Here is a 19,753-nt window from a genome sequence, read left to right on the forward strand (position 1 = left end):
AGTTTGTTGTTATCTCGGAAGCCAGATTTTTTGTAAATAGTCATATTTAAAACTTTAATCTCTTGAATGGTAAATGAAGTGTGGCTGAAATCCTTCCATGTACAAGATAAATGCTATCTTAGCTTAAACCCTTCCGCAGACTTCCCATCTATCCCTCCCACCTTTTCTTTTCCTGTCTTTTCTGAGTATATTCAAAATGCTCCTCTTCAAGCAGAATGTTTGATCTGAACTCCAAATGTTAGATGTGCAGTAGACCTTAAAGAGTTACCATCTCTTTAAAGCAACATGGTTATTTAAAACTAAAATCACCACCCAAATTGCAAAGTAGTGTTTTTTAAACCCAATCATTTGCATACATTTCACACTGAAGTGGCTAAATGCAGCAGTAATGATGTGTCGTTTATTCTCTGTCACACAGGTGGTCAGTTGTGGTGCACCACAACCAAGAACATGATGGAAGGCGAAGAGCTGGTGGCATTCGCAGTGGACTTTGACTCTCGATTGCAGGCGGTCAATCACATGTCTCTCAGTGAGGGCATGTACCCAGCACGCCTCCTGGACACCATCCAGCTCCTGCCCCAGCAAGCTGCCATGGCCTCCATATTACCTACAGCTATAGTCAACAGTAAGTATAGTTAGCACTTTCTGTTTACACACAAACTCAGTAACTGTCCACAGGCATCATAAACATGTATGCAGCAAATCAAGACTAGTAACTGTCAGCATACCTGTACAATAAAGCTGTAACAGTTTGGTCTTGCCGTAAAACTTGGCCCCAATATTGCTGCATATGGGGTTTCACCTGTTCCTGCGGCTGCACCATTAAGCACTCCAACCAATCATTTGAGCCAGTTCAGAACGTGTTCCACATGCACGTACTACACTGAAAACAGAGTATGCGGTAGTTATTCACAGATTAACTTCTACTGAAAGAACATGATGTTCTGCCCTTCAGTTTAGGGGTACAGTAAACATGTCTGGACTCTGACCAACCTTGTAATTGCAAAATTCAAGCCATTTGCAAATACTTTGTTTGTTGACTTTATCAGGGAGGTCTAGAGTTCAGCTTGACACAGAGGATGCTGCTAGCAGATGGTGCAGTGTTTTCATTTGCCCTTGAGGAAAGGGCACAAGCCTACTGGAATCATCTCTGTTGCCATGCAACATCACAGTAGAATTGTTATTTAAAACCATTTTATTAGTGTATTTGAGTAACTTCTCCATCTTCTTCCATTGAACTGACATACAGCCGTCCCAAACACTCCTAATGTCCCTTCTGATATATCCCCTATAGGGATGAGATTAAGGAATTGTACAATTCATCTTAGCCATTTCAGTTCCACTTCTGAAGATGAAAAAAAATGAAATGCAATTCCATACCCAAATAATGAGAATTTCATTCATAAAAATGATTGGCTATTAGCAACTGCTTATAAAATGACATTAGAGTTCAGTTCAGCAAAACTGTTGAAGCACTGATTGTAGTTTTGCCTTCACATGCTTGTCTCTGTGTTTCAGAGGACATCTTCCCCTGTAAAGCATGTGGGATATGGTACAGGAGTGAGAGGAACCTTCAGGCCCACCTGATGTATTACTGCAGCGGGCGGCAGAGGGAACCCGATAATGTCCCCGAAGAGACTGATGCCAATTCCCACCAAACTCCCAGTATCTGCCCTTTCCCACAATGCAACAAGAGCTTCAGCAACCCTCGTGCTCTGGAGATGCACTTGAGCTCACATAGTGAGTATAGAGTATGATGTTACCAAAATTACAGTACAAAATTACAGTTACAATTTTGACAGTTAAAAAAAAAAGGTTATTTCTCACAATCATTGTACATTAAGCATTTGATCGAAATAAGTAACTGTTTAATTGTTCATTTAGCTCACTCACTTATCACCCATTACCATTTTGTACACATTTAGCAGTCACAAACAAAAGCAAAGCAGCAGAACCCAGCCAACCTGAACATTGAGGATGATGATTAGTTATATAAATAACATTATATTATATTATGTTACATTATATTAATATTATAATATTTGTTTCACAACATGTAATAGAAATAGACACAAACAGATCTACAGCAGACACAATGTAAAATTTGTAGAAATGCTAGACTGACAAAAAAAAAAAAAAAACCTTCTTTCTCTTTTTTCTTTTTCATAGGTGTCAAAATGGAGGAGTCTCTTCCCCCTGGCACCAGCTTGAAATGCACAATCTGCAACTTCACAGCAGATTCACTCCTTACATTCCAGCACCACATCCTTTCACACCTGTCACAGGCAGCCTTCAGATGCCATCACTGCCACATCAGCTTCCAGAACCATAGGGAACTCCTGCAGCATCAAGACTTACATGGACACTCTGGGAAGATTCACAGAGAGAGCGACAGCGAAAACTCCCCAAGAGGAGGAGAGGAAAGTCTGCAGGTGGCACGAGCAGAAGTGTCAGGCAGGAAGGATGTAGTCATGCAAAGTCCCAAAAGCACACCCAACAAGGCCAACAGTCCTGATGGAGAACTTGAAAGACCTGAGAAAAAACCTACCCTCGGACTGCAGAAGGGGGAAAGTCACCCAGGCAGCAAGGCTAGTTTTTCTTACACCAGAATCAAGTCGGAACCTTCCAGTCCACGACTAGCCTCCTCTCCTGTCCAGCATAACATGGGCCCAACCTTCCCCATGGGTCCATTTTTGTCACAGTTTGCATTCTCCCAGGACATTTCTGTGGTACCACAAGCATCTGAGATTCTAGCAAAAATGTCAGAGCTTGTGCATCGCAGGCTACGCCATGGAGGGAACAGCTACCCTCCTGTCATCTACAGTCCTCTAATGCCCAAAGGAGCGACTTGCTTTGAATGCAACATCACCTTCAATAATCTAGATAACTACTTAGTTCATAAGAAGCACTACTGCAACAGTCGCTGGCAGCATATGGCAAAGTCCCCAGATTTCTCTAGTGTTCCGGACAAGGTTTCCGATGCCATAAGTCCAAACAGCGGCCACACTTCAGTCGGTATGCTCCCCGGATGCCTTCCATCAGAGACCGACAGTCATCTCGTGACAACAGCTTGCTTGAATTCATCTGTTTTGGATATTATGAATGCTAGTGGGAAAGTGCCTGAAAAAGACCTCACTGGGCAAGTAAAGAAGGTTACTACACCAACAGGAGTTGAGGAAAGGCTTGGTGGAAAACAGCCTGAGGTGAAGAGTCCCAGCACATCTTTGGTGGAAAGTGACAACGACCCAAACAAGACTACCTGTGAAGCATGCAACATCACCTTCAGCCGGCATGAAACGTACATGGTTCACAAGCAGTACTATTGCGCCACTCGCCACGACCCACCCATGAAACGCATGTCTGCGAAGGTGCCTGCCATGCAGCGGACCATGAGAACGCGCAAGCGGAGGAAGATGTATGAGATGTGTCTACCTGACCAAGAGCAACGGCAGCCCATGGGGCCACAGCCGGGATTCTTGGGTTTGCCTACTCTTGGAAATCCCTGTACATCCCAGGAGACAGTTGAAAGTCTAGCCGACCGCTTCCATCCAAGGTGTGACATTTTTCCAGGCCTTGTCCCGAAACACTTAGATGCTTCTCTTACTGTCTCCAAGCCCATCCTTGCCCCCAAAGGTAACACTATTGCAGACCCACAGGAACTAGATGCTCCGATAGATCTCAGCAAAAAGTGCTCACCTCTTCCTGACAAGTCGAGCAACTCCCCTAAAAGACTTCTGGACTATCACGAATGTACCGTCTGCAAGATAAGTTTTAACAAAGTGGAGAATTACCTAGCACATAAACAGAACTTTTGTCCTGTCACAGCTGCTCAGCATGGTGAGATCTGCAATCTGGAGCAGCCGATGTTCCAGGGCATTAAGAGCGAAGGCAATAATTCGGATGACATATATGACAAGAGTTCTGTGAAATGCGAGAAAAATGGTGGTAACAAGTTGATGGTGCAAAACGGCGGTATATTCCCACCACACCTCGGGTCGGCACCGGATCTGAAAGCTTTCAGTGATGCACAGCTCATGACCACGAAAGATGAGAACAAGAACATGTTTTTGCCTCACTGTCTCTATCCTGGAGCAATAAAGAAGGTGAAAGGTACAGAGCAAATATCGCCATATTTCGGGATAAAGAGCGGCGACTACATGGCAGGGAGTCTCGCGATGCAGGGCGAGGCAGCCGAACAGGAGCAAAACGGCAATGGCACGGGAGAGACGGGCACAGAACCACCTGCGGCCAATGGTTGTCCCCATCCGAGCAAGGAGCCGCTGCCCCTGCTGCCCAAAAACAGGGGCATGGTGATTGTCAACGGTGGTCATAAAGAGGATCGCCAGACACCAGCAACTCCGCAGCAAGAGAATCAGCCTCACAACGCCTCAACACCAGAGGAACAAACATCTCCCACGTGGGGAGCCGAGAACCCTCCTGACCCAAACGAGAATGTATCACCCACTTCTAAATCACCCATGGAGGAATCGGCACCTGCCGGAAAAGGCATAAATGGGTCAGCGCCGCCAGCAGGCAGTGGGAAGTACTGCCGCCTCTGTGACATCCAGTTCAATAACTTGTCAAACTTTATCACTCACAAGAAGTTTTACTGCTCGTCACATGCCGCTGAGCATGTGAAATGAAATCATGCTCTTCTTCCCTTGTTCTCCCCTCTTATTTTGGGTACACGGTCGTGTCTGAATTAGTGCATCATGCAGTTTTATATACTGCTTGTGGACAATCAAGAGAAGCTTCTTTTTTCGTTATTTGAAGACTTAATGCAAAATGATGAAAAAAAAAATCCAAGTGTAATATTGGTGCCACTTTCACATTTTATTTATTTTACAATCAGTATTAATAGGAGTAGTGCTCTTAATTTAAATTCAAAGAAAGTTTATATCAGAGTTGTTTGTAATGTTAATGTATAGTCATTCTTGTGTAGCAGACATATTGTTTACAATGTATGTTAGGTTCAAGGAGACAATAGGCACAGGATACAAAACTGAAATGCGTTTTAGACCCAACAATAGCTACTGGAGCAACTTGTGTATTCTTATTTGCTGGTACAGTTTTTTGTATATGTCAAAATGTCACTTGCAGTTTGATTCTCTTGACTTCAGCCTTAAAACTGTTTGGAGGGATAACCAGGCAAAACGCTGCAGCTCATGTTTTGGCATATACTATACACATGGCTTTGCATATACATGTTGCTGTTTGTCTGTCTTTTTCTTCGACTCAGAAGTGGATGTTTAAATGAGGATGGCAGCATTCTTGTATAGTACTTGTATTTCTGTTTGCTGATACACCTTGTTCTCCCTTTTTAAAAATTTGCTCTCAGCGCAATACTTTGTAAAAAATAAAAACAAGAAAAAAGGAGGACGGGAACATTACGGAAAGCAGTATTATAAAGGGAGAAAAGCAGCTATTTCTTACTCCTGGAAAAAAAAAAAATGAAATTGTACAAAAAGCAGGTTTATCGATGGTGATTATTGATGGGTGGGACGAGACAAGGGAATACTGTAAAAATGATCATTCCAATGTCCTTATGTAAGAAAATTATTTCTTAAAAATGTTGTTGCTATGCATGTATATGGATGGAATAAAATTCCAGATCTGTTGGAAATTTTTATTTTGATGTGGTGTCAATTAAACTTCAATCCTCAGGATAAACAGACCATTTTATTGTCTTCTTTCAGGATGTCTAACAGAAACCTCATAAAAAGGGGGGGATTTGTCATTCACCATGGTGAGTCTCTAATAAATCAACATACTATGGTATTGAGAATCGGGGGAAGAATATTTTATAAATACATGTAAAAAAAAAAAAAAAATTGTTGCTAAAAATAGTCCTTAGGTTTTTAAAGTGAAATATGACAGACATATTGTTGACAGATATTAAATTCAACTCAACTTTAATTCAACTGCATTCATAATAAAAAGGCATTTTGACAAAAAAAAAAAAAAAAAAAAAGTACAGAGGCAGTTTGTCTTCAGCAGTTAAAAAAACCCCAAATGTACAGTCCCTCAGCAAACAAACACAGATTTCTTTTTCCTTTGTAAGCAGAAATATGATCCTGTTTTTTGGCCTCTTGCATCATAGAAGAGAGTACGTGACAGCTGCAGCGATGTAACTGTTATTGAACTGTTGTTATTAGAGAAGCTGCATTTTCTGTAGCATCTCACTGCCTCTGTTGGTTGGACTGTCTTTGTGACACAAGCTTATGCAAATATTTGATAACCGAGGATGGATTTTTGTAGATCATGTGACGATCCGCCCCACGAATTTGAATGTGATTGGCACTGGGATAAGAACGCTCCAAAAACTTGCTCTGAAGTTCAGCAACCACCTGACGTGGAGAGATGACAGTTAATGAGACGTTCAGCAAAGGATTTGCCTCTGATTAAAACTAGCTAAAGTTCAGAAGTGAAGGTAGAAAGTGGGACTGACACTCACTTGGTTGAGATCTGAAGGAAGCTGATCATCAAACGATTCCCCAGTGATCACATGCACAGATGTCTTGCTAGAGAGAGGCTTATATCTGGAGATCTCCCTAAAAAGTCAAGGACATTCAAATGATGCCTACAAATTATGCCACTGCACACTTCAGACTAGAAACTATTAAGATGATGTTGTTGTTTTTTTTCCTATATTATACCTATACTGTATGTCTACATTTACTTAAGTTATTGTTACATTATGAATTTATTATTGGTCTTGTTAATAATTCATAATGAACAATGAATGATGATAAACGAATATTATTAGACAGCAGCAATAATACATTGTTGCAGTCCAATAATATTCATTTATTACTGATTTAAAAAACTAAAAATTATTTAAAAATCAGGTTTGCATAATTTATTAACAATAATAATAATAATAATATATTGAACATTGCTATTATGCACAATTCACTTTTACATGGTGTTTGAACACAAATGTGTCAGAAATGTGTGTACACAACCACCCTATAATGGTAAAAAATCCACCACACTTTGTTTTATATTCCCCATAACTCAAACAGTAGGGCTGGGAGAATAAATCGATACTGAGATTTTCTGAATACATCACGATTCTCTCTTAAATCGCTTCTGAGCTTAGTTTTTAACAACAGATGGCGCTCTAGGCTAATTTTTAACCACACACTCAAACACTCATGAAGAAGAGTGCTTGTGCGTTCGGCTGAGTCTGAGAATGTACTTGCACCTCAGAATGCTTTTATGATGCAAGATTAATGTAAACAGCCTACTGTAATTCGCTTCAATCTTTTCGAACTTTATGAATGATTATTTTATAGAATGTTCAAGTGGTGCGAGTAAGGAATTGGAATAGAGCAGAGTACGGCTCTTTCTAAAGCACGCGATGCCATCTGCTGTTAAAAACTAAGCTCAGAATCGATTCGAGAAAGAATCACGATGGATTCTGAAAATCTCAGAATCGATCCAGAATCATTTCTCGATTCAACAATTTATCTAAATGTTCTGCTTTTGGCTGTATTAACGGACAGAACGTGTTTTTCCATGCCACTCCGCAACTTTTCCATTGCTTTTCTATGTAAACGCGCTAGATGGACATGTTTGACCGTTGTGCTTGTGTTTCACATCTTTTACAGCGTCTCACGCAGGAAATGGTGCTCTATAAACGCAGCGCTCAAGTTAAAAGAAATGTAACTTTTTAAAATGGTGTCTCGACACCTTACGTTTTGCACTGCCCACAATTTAGACGGAAAGACTGTCTAAGGTCCATCTAGCGTGTTTCCATTGTGCTGCTTTTCCATTATTAAGTTGGCTTGAAAAAGTGTTATGCTATTTTCTTCTGAGACTAAAATTTCCAACTCTAACTCCTCCTAGAGCTTTAACTCTACATACTCCAAACTCGGGTCAGATCTTCAGACTGTTCTGACTTAGTGTGCTATGTCTTTTCTAACTGATCGGACTTACGGTTTTCCTAAAAAAGACTGTTAAAGCTCGGAAAAATCCCATTGACTTTCATTGACGGAATGTTCAAATGAACTGTCAATATTCAAATTTAAACTACGGAAGCCCATTAGACTCAAAAACTCAATTAGACTCAAGTGCCATTCTATTTACTATTTCTAATCCATTGAAACTCATTCAAACTCATAAACTCATCTATCTATCTATCCATCCATCCATCAAACTAAATCAAACTAAATCTAGCAACACCCTATCAACCACCCGAGGACCCTAGCAACCACACAGCAACATTTTAGCAACCACCCCGAGTACCCTAGCAACCACATAGCAACACCATAGCGACCACCCTGAGTACCTTAGCAATCAAACTTACGGTTTTCCTAAAAAAGACTGTTAAAGCTCGGAAAAATCCCATTGACTTTCATTGACGGAATGTTCAAATGAACTGTCAATATTCAAATTTAAACTACGGAAGCCCATTAGACTCAAAAACTCAATTAGACTCAAGTGCCATTCTATGTACTATTTCTAATCCATTGAAACTCATTCAAACTCATAAACTCATCTATCTATCTATCCATCCATCCATCAAACTAAATCAAACTAAATCTAGCAACACCCTATCAACCACCCGAGGACCCTAGCAACCACATAGCAACATCTTAGCAACCACCCCGAGTACCCTAGCAACCGCATAGCAACACCATAGCGATCCCCCCCGGAGTACCCTAGCAACCACATAGCAACACCATAGCGACCACCCTGAGTACCTTAGCAATCGCATAGCAACACCCTAGCGACCACCCCAGTACCTTAGCAACCGCATAGCAACACCCTAGCGACCACCCCGAGTACCTTAGGAACCGCATAGCAACACCCTAGCAATCGTGTAGCAACACCCTAGCAACCACCCAGAATACCTTAGCAACCATCCCGAGTACCCTAGCAACCGCATAGCAACACCCTAGCAACCACCCCGAGTACCCTAGCAACCACATAGCAACATCTTAGGAACCACTCAGAGTACCCTAGCAACCGCATAGCAAAACCTTAGCAACCACACAGAGCACCCTAGTACTCTATCAAAATTACTAAACTAAAACTGAAACTTTCAAACTGAAAAATTTTAAAACTGCTTCAAACTTTCTGGACCGGCTTTTTCAAGCCAACTTAAAGTTTGTCTCGACAAACTTTTTTATCTAGTTTTCTAATGTAATGCAAAAATCGTGTTCTGTGGAAAAGGCTACATGTTGCTTTGTTGTTGGCGGAGTATCTGAGGCACAAGCTGTAAAGGCTCCACCCACTTCTGGAAAGGGGGGCGGGAAGCAGCAGCTCATTTGCATTTAAAGATACACACAAGAACAGCGTGTTTTTTCTTCCACCCAAAAAGGGGCATTTTTGCATGCTAAATAAATGATATGTGGGGTATTATTGTGGGGTTGCAGACACATTCTAGAGACACCTAAGACATATTACATCTTGTAAAAAGAGTCATAATAGGTCCCCTTTAAAGTCTTGCCTGACTTGAGATGCACTCTCGTTGAGAAAGAAATGTTCATCTACTGCAGCGCTCTGGTGAGCAGGGTTACACAGGAGATATTTCTGACAGGAGAAAAAGAAAAGAAAAAAAATCACAACAATCATTAATTTTTATAACCTATTCTCTATGCAAAACACACAAGTCAACCAAAATAAACATTCAAATCTCATTTAATATCTGAAACAAATCCATTTACATAGACATATATTATGCCAGGACAGTGTTCAAGATGGTTCAAGATGTTCAAATATTTCATTGTTACTCTTTGGTCATTATAATAGGCGTGCAGATGTAAAACTCTCTTGGTGACCTCGGACAGACGCACTTGAAAGCGTCAAGTCACCACTTGAGTCAATAGCAAGAGGGGAGCAGACCCAATCATGAAGAACAATCCTCCATACTGAGAGACAGAGCAGTCAAATTAAATGTCGACGAGCATTTCAAGGGCCACAATCCCTCGATGTTAAACATGAAAGCACCATGTAACCACTAATTGCTATTTGATTGTGTGTTCTTGTGTAAAGAAGTCTTATGTGTGAATACAGTGTAAGCATCGACAACACCTTTTACTTTATTTCTAAAATAATGTGATTTGTAGTTGTCGCATCCGTTGAGGAGTCACTATGGGCAACAGCAAGGCTTGATACTTGGTAACTAGTCGGAAACACATAGACCTGAAGTTGACATGAGCTGCGGTGTGACGTCATACTGCACGGTGTGATTTTTATAATTATTATGCATGCAGTTGTATTAGTTAGGAGACAGAATATTTGTATTTTAAAAATGTATCCCACACTGTAGCATCATTTAAGTTGATATAGTAAAAGAGAAGTTTGAGAGAAAATTCTAAATTGTATCCAGCAAGGACACTTTAAATTGATCAGTATCAGTAAAGACACTAATCTTCTTGCGAAATATTTCTATTTTAAATAAATGCTGTTCTTTTAAACATTCAATTTATCAAAAAATCATGAAAAAAAAATGTAACAACTGATTAATAAAAAATGTTTCTTGAGCAGCAAATCAGCATAGTTGAATTTTCAGCATCATTACTCCAGTCTTCAGTGTCACATGATCCTTCAGAAATCATTCTAATATGACATCACAAGAATAAATTACATTTAAGAATTTATTACAACATAGAAGACAATTTGAGATATATATTTGTTTCACAATATTACTGTTTGTGAGCATAAGAGATATTCCATGTCTGGAATCATGCGTATATTCATTTCTTTTAATGAATACAAACCATTAACTGAACGTATTAAAGTAAGATATTAAATAATTACAGTGACGTCTGATTATTTAGGAATTCAATCACAGAGATCGAATGCTTTCAAATTTACAACATATATTGGCGGAAACTAATATAGAAATTAGTTGGTTGTGCTGTAAAATAAATCCTAACTCACATTCAAGTGACCTCTCGTATAAAACATTTATTTTGTACAACTTGTTTGTTTCAAAAACATGCTGTCATGGCAAATGTGCATTCAATTTAATATGTCATGAACTTTTACCACACAAAAGCACTTTATTCAGCGGACTGAGGCAACTTCTCCACTGACTTCCATGCAAACAGGTCTCCAAGACAGCAGCTGTTGACGTATCTGAAGTTGGCAAATGCAGCACACCACATAATTAAAGGGATAGTTCAGCCAAAAATTAAAAAAATCTGTCATCATTTATTCACCCTCAAGTTGTTCCAAACCTGTATGAATTTCCTTCATCTGCTGAACACAAAAGAAGATATTTTGAAGAATATGGGTAACCAAACAGTTAATGGACCCCAATGACTTCCATAGTATTTTTTTTTTTCTTTCTCCATACTATGGAAGTCAATGTGGTCTATAAACTGTTTGGTTACCCATATTTTTCAAAATATCTTCTTTTGTGTTCAGCAGAAGAAAAAAAAATTCATAGTTTTGGAACAACTTGAGGGTGAATAAATGATGACAGAATTTTCATTTTTAGGGTGAACTGTCCCTTGAACATACATCTGACCAGATGATTTATACATTCATACTATAACTTTAAGGTAAAAAATGTGCTGTGGACACATTGTGCTTCAACCAGCCTTCTGCATTATGCCAACAACACGAGCAAAGTTGTTTTTGTCTCTAGCAAACACTCAGATATTTAAAGCTCGTTTATTTTGTTTTGTTTCGTTGAAATCTACCATTACAAAGAAACATATTGCTTTCGTTTTATGCTTCTAATCTTTCCAGGACAAATGAGACAGAGGTCTTAAAAACACTGTGTCTGTTTTTATGCAGATAGAGAGGAAGGATGGGCATGTATGAAGTAAAGGGAAAAAAAATGCACCTAGTCATCACCACCCATCCTGTTGTGCATTAATTATTTCAACCTCCTTATAAAGGCAAAACATTCCTCTAAATCACCTCCTCCGTTCCTCAGGTCAACCTTCGATTCATGTCGTAAATGGGAATCTGTAGCTTTTTGAGGGGAAGAGGGGCCATTCAAAATTCTAATAAACGTTTTGCATATTCGTGGCCGCATGTTAACGTGCATGAAATTGGGTGGAACTGGAGCGAAGAAAGCGGCCTCGTACCTTGACTGCACGCGGCTGTTTTGCATCGTGACCTGAGAAACCCTGTCTGAAGGCGTTTCAAAAAGGATCCGCGTCAGTCTCTGTCTGCAGCCTCTCACATTCACACAGTCCGGGAAAGTTGTTCATCTTAGACAACTGATCATTAAACTGTTTCTCTTGTTCTCCAGAAATCCTGCACTGCATGTCAACTAGCACATAGACGCAACTGTAATTTACACAACAGCGCCACCAAGTGGCCATTTTGTAATAACGGTGTTTCCCAACCTTTTTTTGTTTTTTTTGTTTTTGTCTCACAGCACCATCAGTAAGAATCAACTGCCCATTCAAGTTAGTTGAAATCCCAAATAAATAAACAATAGTATGTTTTTTTTGGATGGTGGCATGTAATTATCAGAAATCTTTATATATACACACACGTGTCTGAAAGTGTGAGAACTTGCATTGTTTAAAAAGTAATTGAATTCAATAACGTGTCAAAGATGAAATTTGTACTTCAGTGTTTTCAAACAGGTATCCTGAACACTGCCGTCAGCCTTAAATACAAAAGAAATCATTAAATTAATCACAACCATTTAATTATTTAATCATTTCACAGCTAATATGTATTTTTTTAACCTGTAATTTATTTTTATAGTTTTACAAAGTAAAACCAAAAGTAGTTATTTCAGAACTTCTATGAATATAATGAAGTCAATCAATAAATTCTTAATCTTTTGACAGCTAATATGCATTTATTTCTTTTTAAAAAGGCACAATATGTAAAATTTTTGGATTAAAATATCCAAAACCCACTAGAGCAATGTTATATATTTTGCTGACTTGTGTACTTACATTATACCAAATGTTTCCAAGAATGTTTAAATCCAGAGAAAAAAGCAATTTTAACCAGGACACAGTGTCCGTGCGTCGCCTAAAATGACCCTCAGTTTTATTTTGTAGAAACCATGGAAACATCAAAGACACTTTGTATTATATGTTTTATTAGACACGTGAGCAACTGACTGGATACATTTATAGACAGAAAACTAATCATGTTATATAGCTCAACACGTTTAGTCTTCTTGTTTGAATCTCGTTTTCTTGATTATAATATTCTAATATCGATCTATCTTACTGCAGTGTGCAACTAGTGTCTTATAGCAGCCACTGAGCGAACGCACAGAGTAACGTTATTACATCATTTGCAACACACTCAAATGTATCTAATATGATAAACAGCGCTGTGTTACCCCACATACGTTTGACCGGAAGAAGCGGCTGTGGCATAATAAAAGTTCCGCTGCTCGCAAGACGTGTGTTGCCTTCGTCTCTCATTAGCAATCGCTCAATCCGAGTCCCATCGGATTCTTTTCTATCGGTTGTGAGGTGAAGACGACATCTCCCATGATTCCGCGCTCAATCTCAGCATCATCAAGCTACGCCTTTGTTTTGAATAGGAGACCTCTAGTGGTGAAAAATTATATGTTGTGCCTTTAAAGGTGCCATAGAATTGAAAATTTAATTTACCTTGGCATAGTTGAATAACAAGAGTTCAGTACATGGAAATGACATACAGTGAGTCTCAAACTCCATTGTTTCCTCCTTCTTATGTAAATTTGATTTGTTTAAAAGACCTCCGAAGAACAGGTGAATCTCAACATAACACCGACTGTTACGTAACAGTCGGGATCATTAATATGTATGACCCCAATATTTGCATAATGCCAGCCCATGGACCTGGATCTGTGCACAGCTGAATCATCAGACTAGGTAAGCAAGCAAAGACAATAGCGAAAAATGGCAGATGGAGCAATAATAACTGACATGATTCATGATAACATGATATTTTTAGTGATATTTGTAAATTGTCTTTCTAAATGTTTCGTTAGCATGTTGCTAATGTACTGTTAAATGTGGTTAAAGTTACCATCGTTTATTACTGTATTCACTGAGACAAGAGCCGTCGCTATTTTCATTTTTAAACACTTGCAGTCTGTATAATTCAGAAACACAACTTCATTCTTTATAAATCTCTCCAACAGTGTGTAATGTTAGCCCATTAGCCACAGAGTACTATCAATCTCATCCAGAATCAAATGTAAACATCCAAATAAATACTGTACTTACACGATCTGATGCATGATGTACACTTTGTGAAGATCCATTTTGAGGGTTATATTAGCTGTGTGAACTTTGTTTATGCAATGTATTAGAGTTGCGAGCTCAAGGCGGGGAGCGCGAGGATTTAAAGGGGCCGCAGCCTGAATCGGCACATATTTAATGATGCCCCAAAATAGGCAGTTACAAAAATTAATTAAAAAAAATCTATGGGGTATTTTGAGCTGAAACTTCACAGACACATTCAGGGGACACCTTAGACTTATATTACATCTTGTGAAAAAGCATTCTAGGGCACCTTTAAGTTGTACATTTTTTTACAACCTGTTAAGTTGTATTTTTTATAGGCTTAACAAGTAAAACCAAAAGTAGTTTTTCCAAGTAGATTTTTTTTTTTTTTTTTTGGGGGGGGGGGGGGTTGTGATTACATCAAATTGTGATATAATTAAAGTGCTTGTTGACTTTTGCTCTTTATTATTTAATCACTTGGGTTTTTATTGATGTATGGATTATCTAAGTATTGTTTATTTTGTGTACAGCGATTTGAGAAGCTGCTTTTAACAGGCGCTTTATAAAATAGTTTATTATTATTATTAATCATAATTCATTATTTAATCTATTGACAGCTAGCATGTATTTTTATTTTAAGTTAAAATTTCTTTTTATAGGCTTAACAAGTAAAAACAAGTAGTTATTTCAGAACTTAAAAAAAATGAAATTAATCAATTAATTATTTGTATCTATTGACAGCTATTATGTTGTAATTTCATTTTATAGGTTTAACAAGTAAAAGCAAAAGTAGTTTAAGAAAAAACAAGAAACTAATCACTTAATCTACTGACAACTACTTTGTTTGTTTTTTTTATTTTTAAAGGTGCCCTAGATTGTTTTTTTACAAGATGTAATATAAGTCTAAGGTGTCCCCTGAATGTGTCTGTGAAGTTTCAGCTCAAAATACCCCATAGATTTTTTTTTAATTAATTTTTGTAACTGCCTATTTTGGGGCATCATTAAATATGTGCCGATTCAGGCTGCGGCCCCTTTAAATCCTCGCGCTCCCCGCCTTGAGCTCGCAACTCTAATACATTGCATAAACAAAGTTCACACAGCTAATATAACCCTCAAAATGGATCTTCACAAAGTGTACATCATGCATCAGATCGTGTAAGTACAGTATTTATTTGGATGTTTACATTTGATTCTGGATGAGATTGATAGTACTCTGTGGCTAATGGGCTAACATTACACACTGTTGGAGAGATTTATAAAGAATGAAGTTGTGTTTATGAATTATACAGACTGCAAGTGTTTAAAAATGAAAATAGCAACGACTCTCGTCTCCGTGAATACAGTAAGAAACGATGGTAACTTTAACCACATTTAACAGTACATTAGCAACATGCTAATGAAACATATAGAAAGACAATTTACAAATATCACTAAAAATATCATGATATCATGGATCATGTCAGTTATTATTGCTTCATCTGCCATTTTTCGCTGTTGTTCTTGCTTGCTTACCTTGTCTGTGCACAGATCCAGCCGTTAATACTGCCTTTCCTTGTCTAATGCGTCGAATGGGCTGGCATTATGGAAATATTGGGGTCATACATATTAATGATCCCGACTGTTACGTAACAGTCGGTGTTATGTTGAGATCCGAGTGATTTCCGGAAGTCTTTCAAACAAATGAGATTTACATAAGAAGGAGGAAACAATGGGGTTTGAAACTCAACGTATGTCTTTTCCATGTACTGAACTCTTGTTATTCAACTATGCCGAGGTAAATTCAAATTCTGATTCTAGGGCACCTTTAAGTTTCGGTTCATTTCTTTTTATAGGTTTAACAAGTAAAGTACTCTTTGGAACTTGTTCAAGAGGGTATTTGTACCACCGGTTGGGAATCACTGTTGTAGAAAACTAGAAGCAGTGGCATCATAACCTTTAGTTGTGTATTTACTCACTGCTCGGCTTAAAAGACACGATTAGCCATCAAACAAAATATACCCTGTGGACTGACCTGCCTCTGTAGGATCTCCTCTGAGACACCATCTCCCTGAATGACCGGCTTCAACAGGCCCAGAATTATGAGCAGACGACTCAAACCTGCAGCTGCAGAAAACTGCATCATCTGCAGGGATGGGACGAGGTGAGAGTACCTGTCAACATACACAAAAACAAGATTACAATTCACTTACTGTGACCTTCAGAACTTTGACCCATTCCAAAAAGACTATATACTGAAACTAAACAACACATCTAGTTTAATTCTAAGGGTCACAGTGAGGATGTTAAACCCCAGAACATTAGACCCCGAGCCGCAGCAGGGCCGTACAAATCAGTGACAGACGTCTCCTGTGATGAACTGCATTAATTGAGCGGTCATTACCAGCGCATGAAGGACTAAATGACTCCTCGCTGTGCAGTCGAATGCATCACAATGACAGCTCATTTATGAAGAATGAATCAATGACACAGAAACACTGATCAACACTCTTGTGAAGAATATTTAGACACATCACAGAACACTTCATTCACGCCAACACACACACACACATGATAGAACACTTCAGTTGATGCTCTAGAAGTTGCTAGAGCATTGCTTGATGGTTGTTATGGAGCTGCTATAGTATTCTGGGTGGTTGCTGACTGGTCCAAGTCAAAATGAGTTTCTATTATGCTCTCTTGACATGGCTCAGGCCCCTCCTATGGAAGCTTGTTTCCGTCAAGTAAAAAATAAAAAAGGTAATTTAAATTTTTTATCTCACAATTCTGACTTTTTCCTCACAATTGCGAGTTTTCATCTAACAATTCTGACTTCTTTTCACAGAATTACGAGATAAAAACTTGCAATTGCAAGTTATAATGTCAGAATTGCGAGATATAAATTCACAAATGTGAGAAATAAATTCAGAATCATGAGTTATAAACACAATTGTGCGTTATAAACTCACAATTGCGTGTTATAAAGTCAGAATTGTGAGATATAAACAATTACGAGAAAAAAGTCAGAATTGCATACACTCGCAAAATAAAATTCTGATTTTATTTCTCACATTTGTGAGTTTATATCTTGCAAGAGAAAAAAAGTGTGAGAAAAAGTCGCAATTACCTTTTTTATTTTTTATTCAGTGGCGGAAACAAGCTTCCATACCCTCCTCTCATATCTGTCTAAGAAATATTTTTGTATGTTTTATCGCCAACCAGGAATAAATCTAGGTAATCTGATCGCTTAGAAAAAAAGAATGCTTTTCCTCAAGAAGACTCACATGAGTTCAGGAATCATTCATGTTCAAGAGCAAGACTGTACGGAAGAGGATTAGGGCCAAGCAATAATAAAAAATAAAACCATCTCGAGATTAAAGTTGTTACATTTCGAGAAAAAAGTCAAAATAAAATGTTGAGAATAAACTCGTTAAATTACGAGAAAAAACTTGTTAAATTTCAAGAAAAAAGTCAAAATAAAATGTTTAGAATAAACTCGTTAAATTACGAGAAAAAAATCGTTAAATTTCGAGAAAAAAGTCGAGATAAAATGTTGAGAATAAACTCGTTAAATTACAAGAAAAAACTCGTTAAATTTCAAGAAAAAAGTCGAGATAAAATGTTGAGAATAAACTCATTAAATTACGAGAAAAAACTCGTTAAATTTCAAGAAAAAAGTCGAGATAAAATGTTGAGAATAAACTCGTTAAATTACGAGAAAAAACTTGTTAAATTTCGAGAACAAATTAGTTAAATTATGAGAAAAATGTCATTAAATTTCGAGAAAAAAGTAGAGATAAAATGTTGAGAATAAAGTCATTAAATTATGAGAATAAAGTCATTAAATTATGAGGAAAAAGTCATTAAATTATGAGAACAAATTCGTAATTTAACGAATTTGTTCTCGTAATTTAACGACTTTTTTCTCATAATTTAATGACTTTATTCTCAACATTTTATCTCGACTTTTTTCTCGAAATTTAACGAAAATTTTCTCATAATTTAACGAATTTCTTCTCGTAATTTAACTACTTTTTTCTCGTAATTTAATGACTTTATTCTCAACATTTTATCTTGACTTTTTTCTCGAAATTTAACGAGTTTATTCTCAACATTTTATCTCGACTTTTTTCTCGAAATTTAACGAGTTTATTCTCAACATTTTATCTCGACTTTTTTCTCGAAATTTAACGAGTTTATTCTCAACATTTTATCTCGACTTTTTTCTCGAAATTTAACGAGTTTTTTCTCGTAATTTAACGAGTTTATTCTCAACATTTTATCTCGACTTTTTTCTCGAAATTTAACGAGTTTATTCTCAACATTTTATCTCGACTTTTTTCTCGAAATTTAACGAGTTTTTTCACGAAATTTAACAACTTTAATCTCGAGATGGTTTTATTTTTTTATTATTGCTTGGCCCTAATCCTCTTCCGTAAGACTGTGACTAAACATAACAGAATTCTACAAAAATAAAATTTACTAAAGTTTTAGGGAAATTTTTGTGCATGTCCATACGCGGTTTGATCATCTCATTTGAACAACGAGCAAGGAACAAAGTGCAAGTAGTGCATCCAATTCACAAAAATATGACATGAAAAGTTTCTCTTCAACGAGTCAGTCAAAATGATTCACAGCTTCAATTTTTTTTTGTATTTTATTAAACCTTTATTAAACCTCTTCAAACAACAAACAGGCATTGTCATTGTTAAACAAAAACAATAAATACAAATAATAAAACAATATATAAAAGCAAATTAAATATATTAATATTAATCAATATATATTGCAAGTCATAAGGCATTCCTTATTACACCTGCTTTAAGGATTGAAATAAAATTTTCAAATTTTTAAATGCCACAAAACTTTGAGCAACATTAACAAATAGGCATTTGTGTAGATCAAACGTACCTATAATCAAAAGTCATTTGGCCTCTAAATGTTTCTTTAGAAAACACTGCAGTATGAGTTATGCACCTCAGTTTAATACTTAGCGTTAAGGCTGGGCGGTATGACAATATATATCATTACCTCGGCATATAATGTCTATCGTTAGAGATTTTGCAATATTGTGTATATCACGGTACGTAAATGTCAAAATGCCCTTCGTGTGGAGTATTTATGTAAACACAGCCGGTTATGTCTCAAGTGAAAGTAAACAGTTGGGTGTAAACCGGATGTGTAACAGTATAATGGATCCATGTGTTTGTTCTTAAAGTGACAGCAGCCTAATATACCTGCTGCTCTGTGTCATTAAAGAGACAATAACTTATTGCTCTTGATTGAATAACTTTTTTTTAGCTTTAATAAGAATAAATTTATATTTAATTAATTCAGTAAAGACTATGCAATATTTTATTTTTACATTTGATTATTATTTTTTCAGACTAATTCTAACTGTACTGGTGATTTACAGTACGGTACAGTATAAACCTGTTGTACCTGGAAAACTTTAATGTATATTTTTGTTATATTGTATTTGTCCTATTGTTTGTAACTGCTTCTTTTTTCTTATTTTAAATAACAGAAATGAGATGAAATAACACAAAACTATTGTGATATATATCGAAAATTTGGTCATATCGCCAACCCCTACTTAGCATTACAGGTTTGTTCAA

General features: G+C 37.3%; 2 protein-coding genes across 11 annotated transcripts in view; one reads left to right on the forward strand and one right to left on the reverse strand.

The window, feature by feature from the left end:
* The window catches only part of zfpm2a (zinc finger protein, FOG family member 2a), a 256,881-nt gene extending 251,252 nt beyond the window's left edge, over positions 1-5,629 (forward strand). For all 10 annotated transcript variants that reach the window (XM_048211536.1, XM_048211537.1, XM_048211533.1 and 7 more), the window contains 3 exons: positions 419-625; positions 1,519-1,740; positions 2,170-5,629. In XM_048211536.1, coding sequence (XP_048067493.1) covers positions 419-625; positions 1,519-1,740; positions 2,170-4,643 — 2,903 coding nt within the window. In that variant the 3' untranslated portion in view covers positions 4,644-5,629. The remainder of the gene's footprint in view (positions 1-418; positions 626-1,518; positions 1,741-2,169) is intronic.
* Positions 5,630-5,660: 31 nt separating this feature from the next.
* Positions 5,661-19,753, reverse strand: part of si:dkey-122a22.2 — a 30,530-nt gene continuing 16,437 nt past the window's right edge. Inside the window, exons 8-11 of the mRNA XM_048211542.1 lie at positions 16,171-16,309; positions 9,458-9,540; positions 6,455-6,551; positions 5,661-6,347 (exon numbers count right to left, since the gene is read on the reverse strand). Coding sequence (XP_048067499.1) covers positions 6,180-6,347; positions 6,455-6,551; positions 9,458-9,540; positions 16,171-16,309 — 487 coding nt within the window. The 3' untranslated portion in view covers positions 5,661-6,179. The remainder of the gene's footprint in view (positions 6,348-6,454; positions 6,552-9,457; positions 9,541-16,170; positions 16,310-19,753) is intronic.

Source organism: Megalobrama amblycephala, linkage group LG13 (assembly GCF_018812025.1).
Source record: "Megalobrama amblycephala isolate DHTTF-2021 linkage group LG13, ASM1881202v1, whole genome shotgun sequence".
NCBI classification, from domain to species: domain Eukaryota; kingdom Metazoa; phylum Chordata; class Actinopteri; order Cypriniformes; family Xenocyprididae; genus Megalobrama; species Megalobrama amblycephala.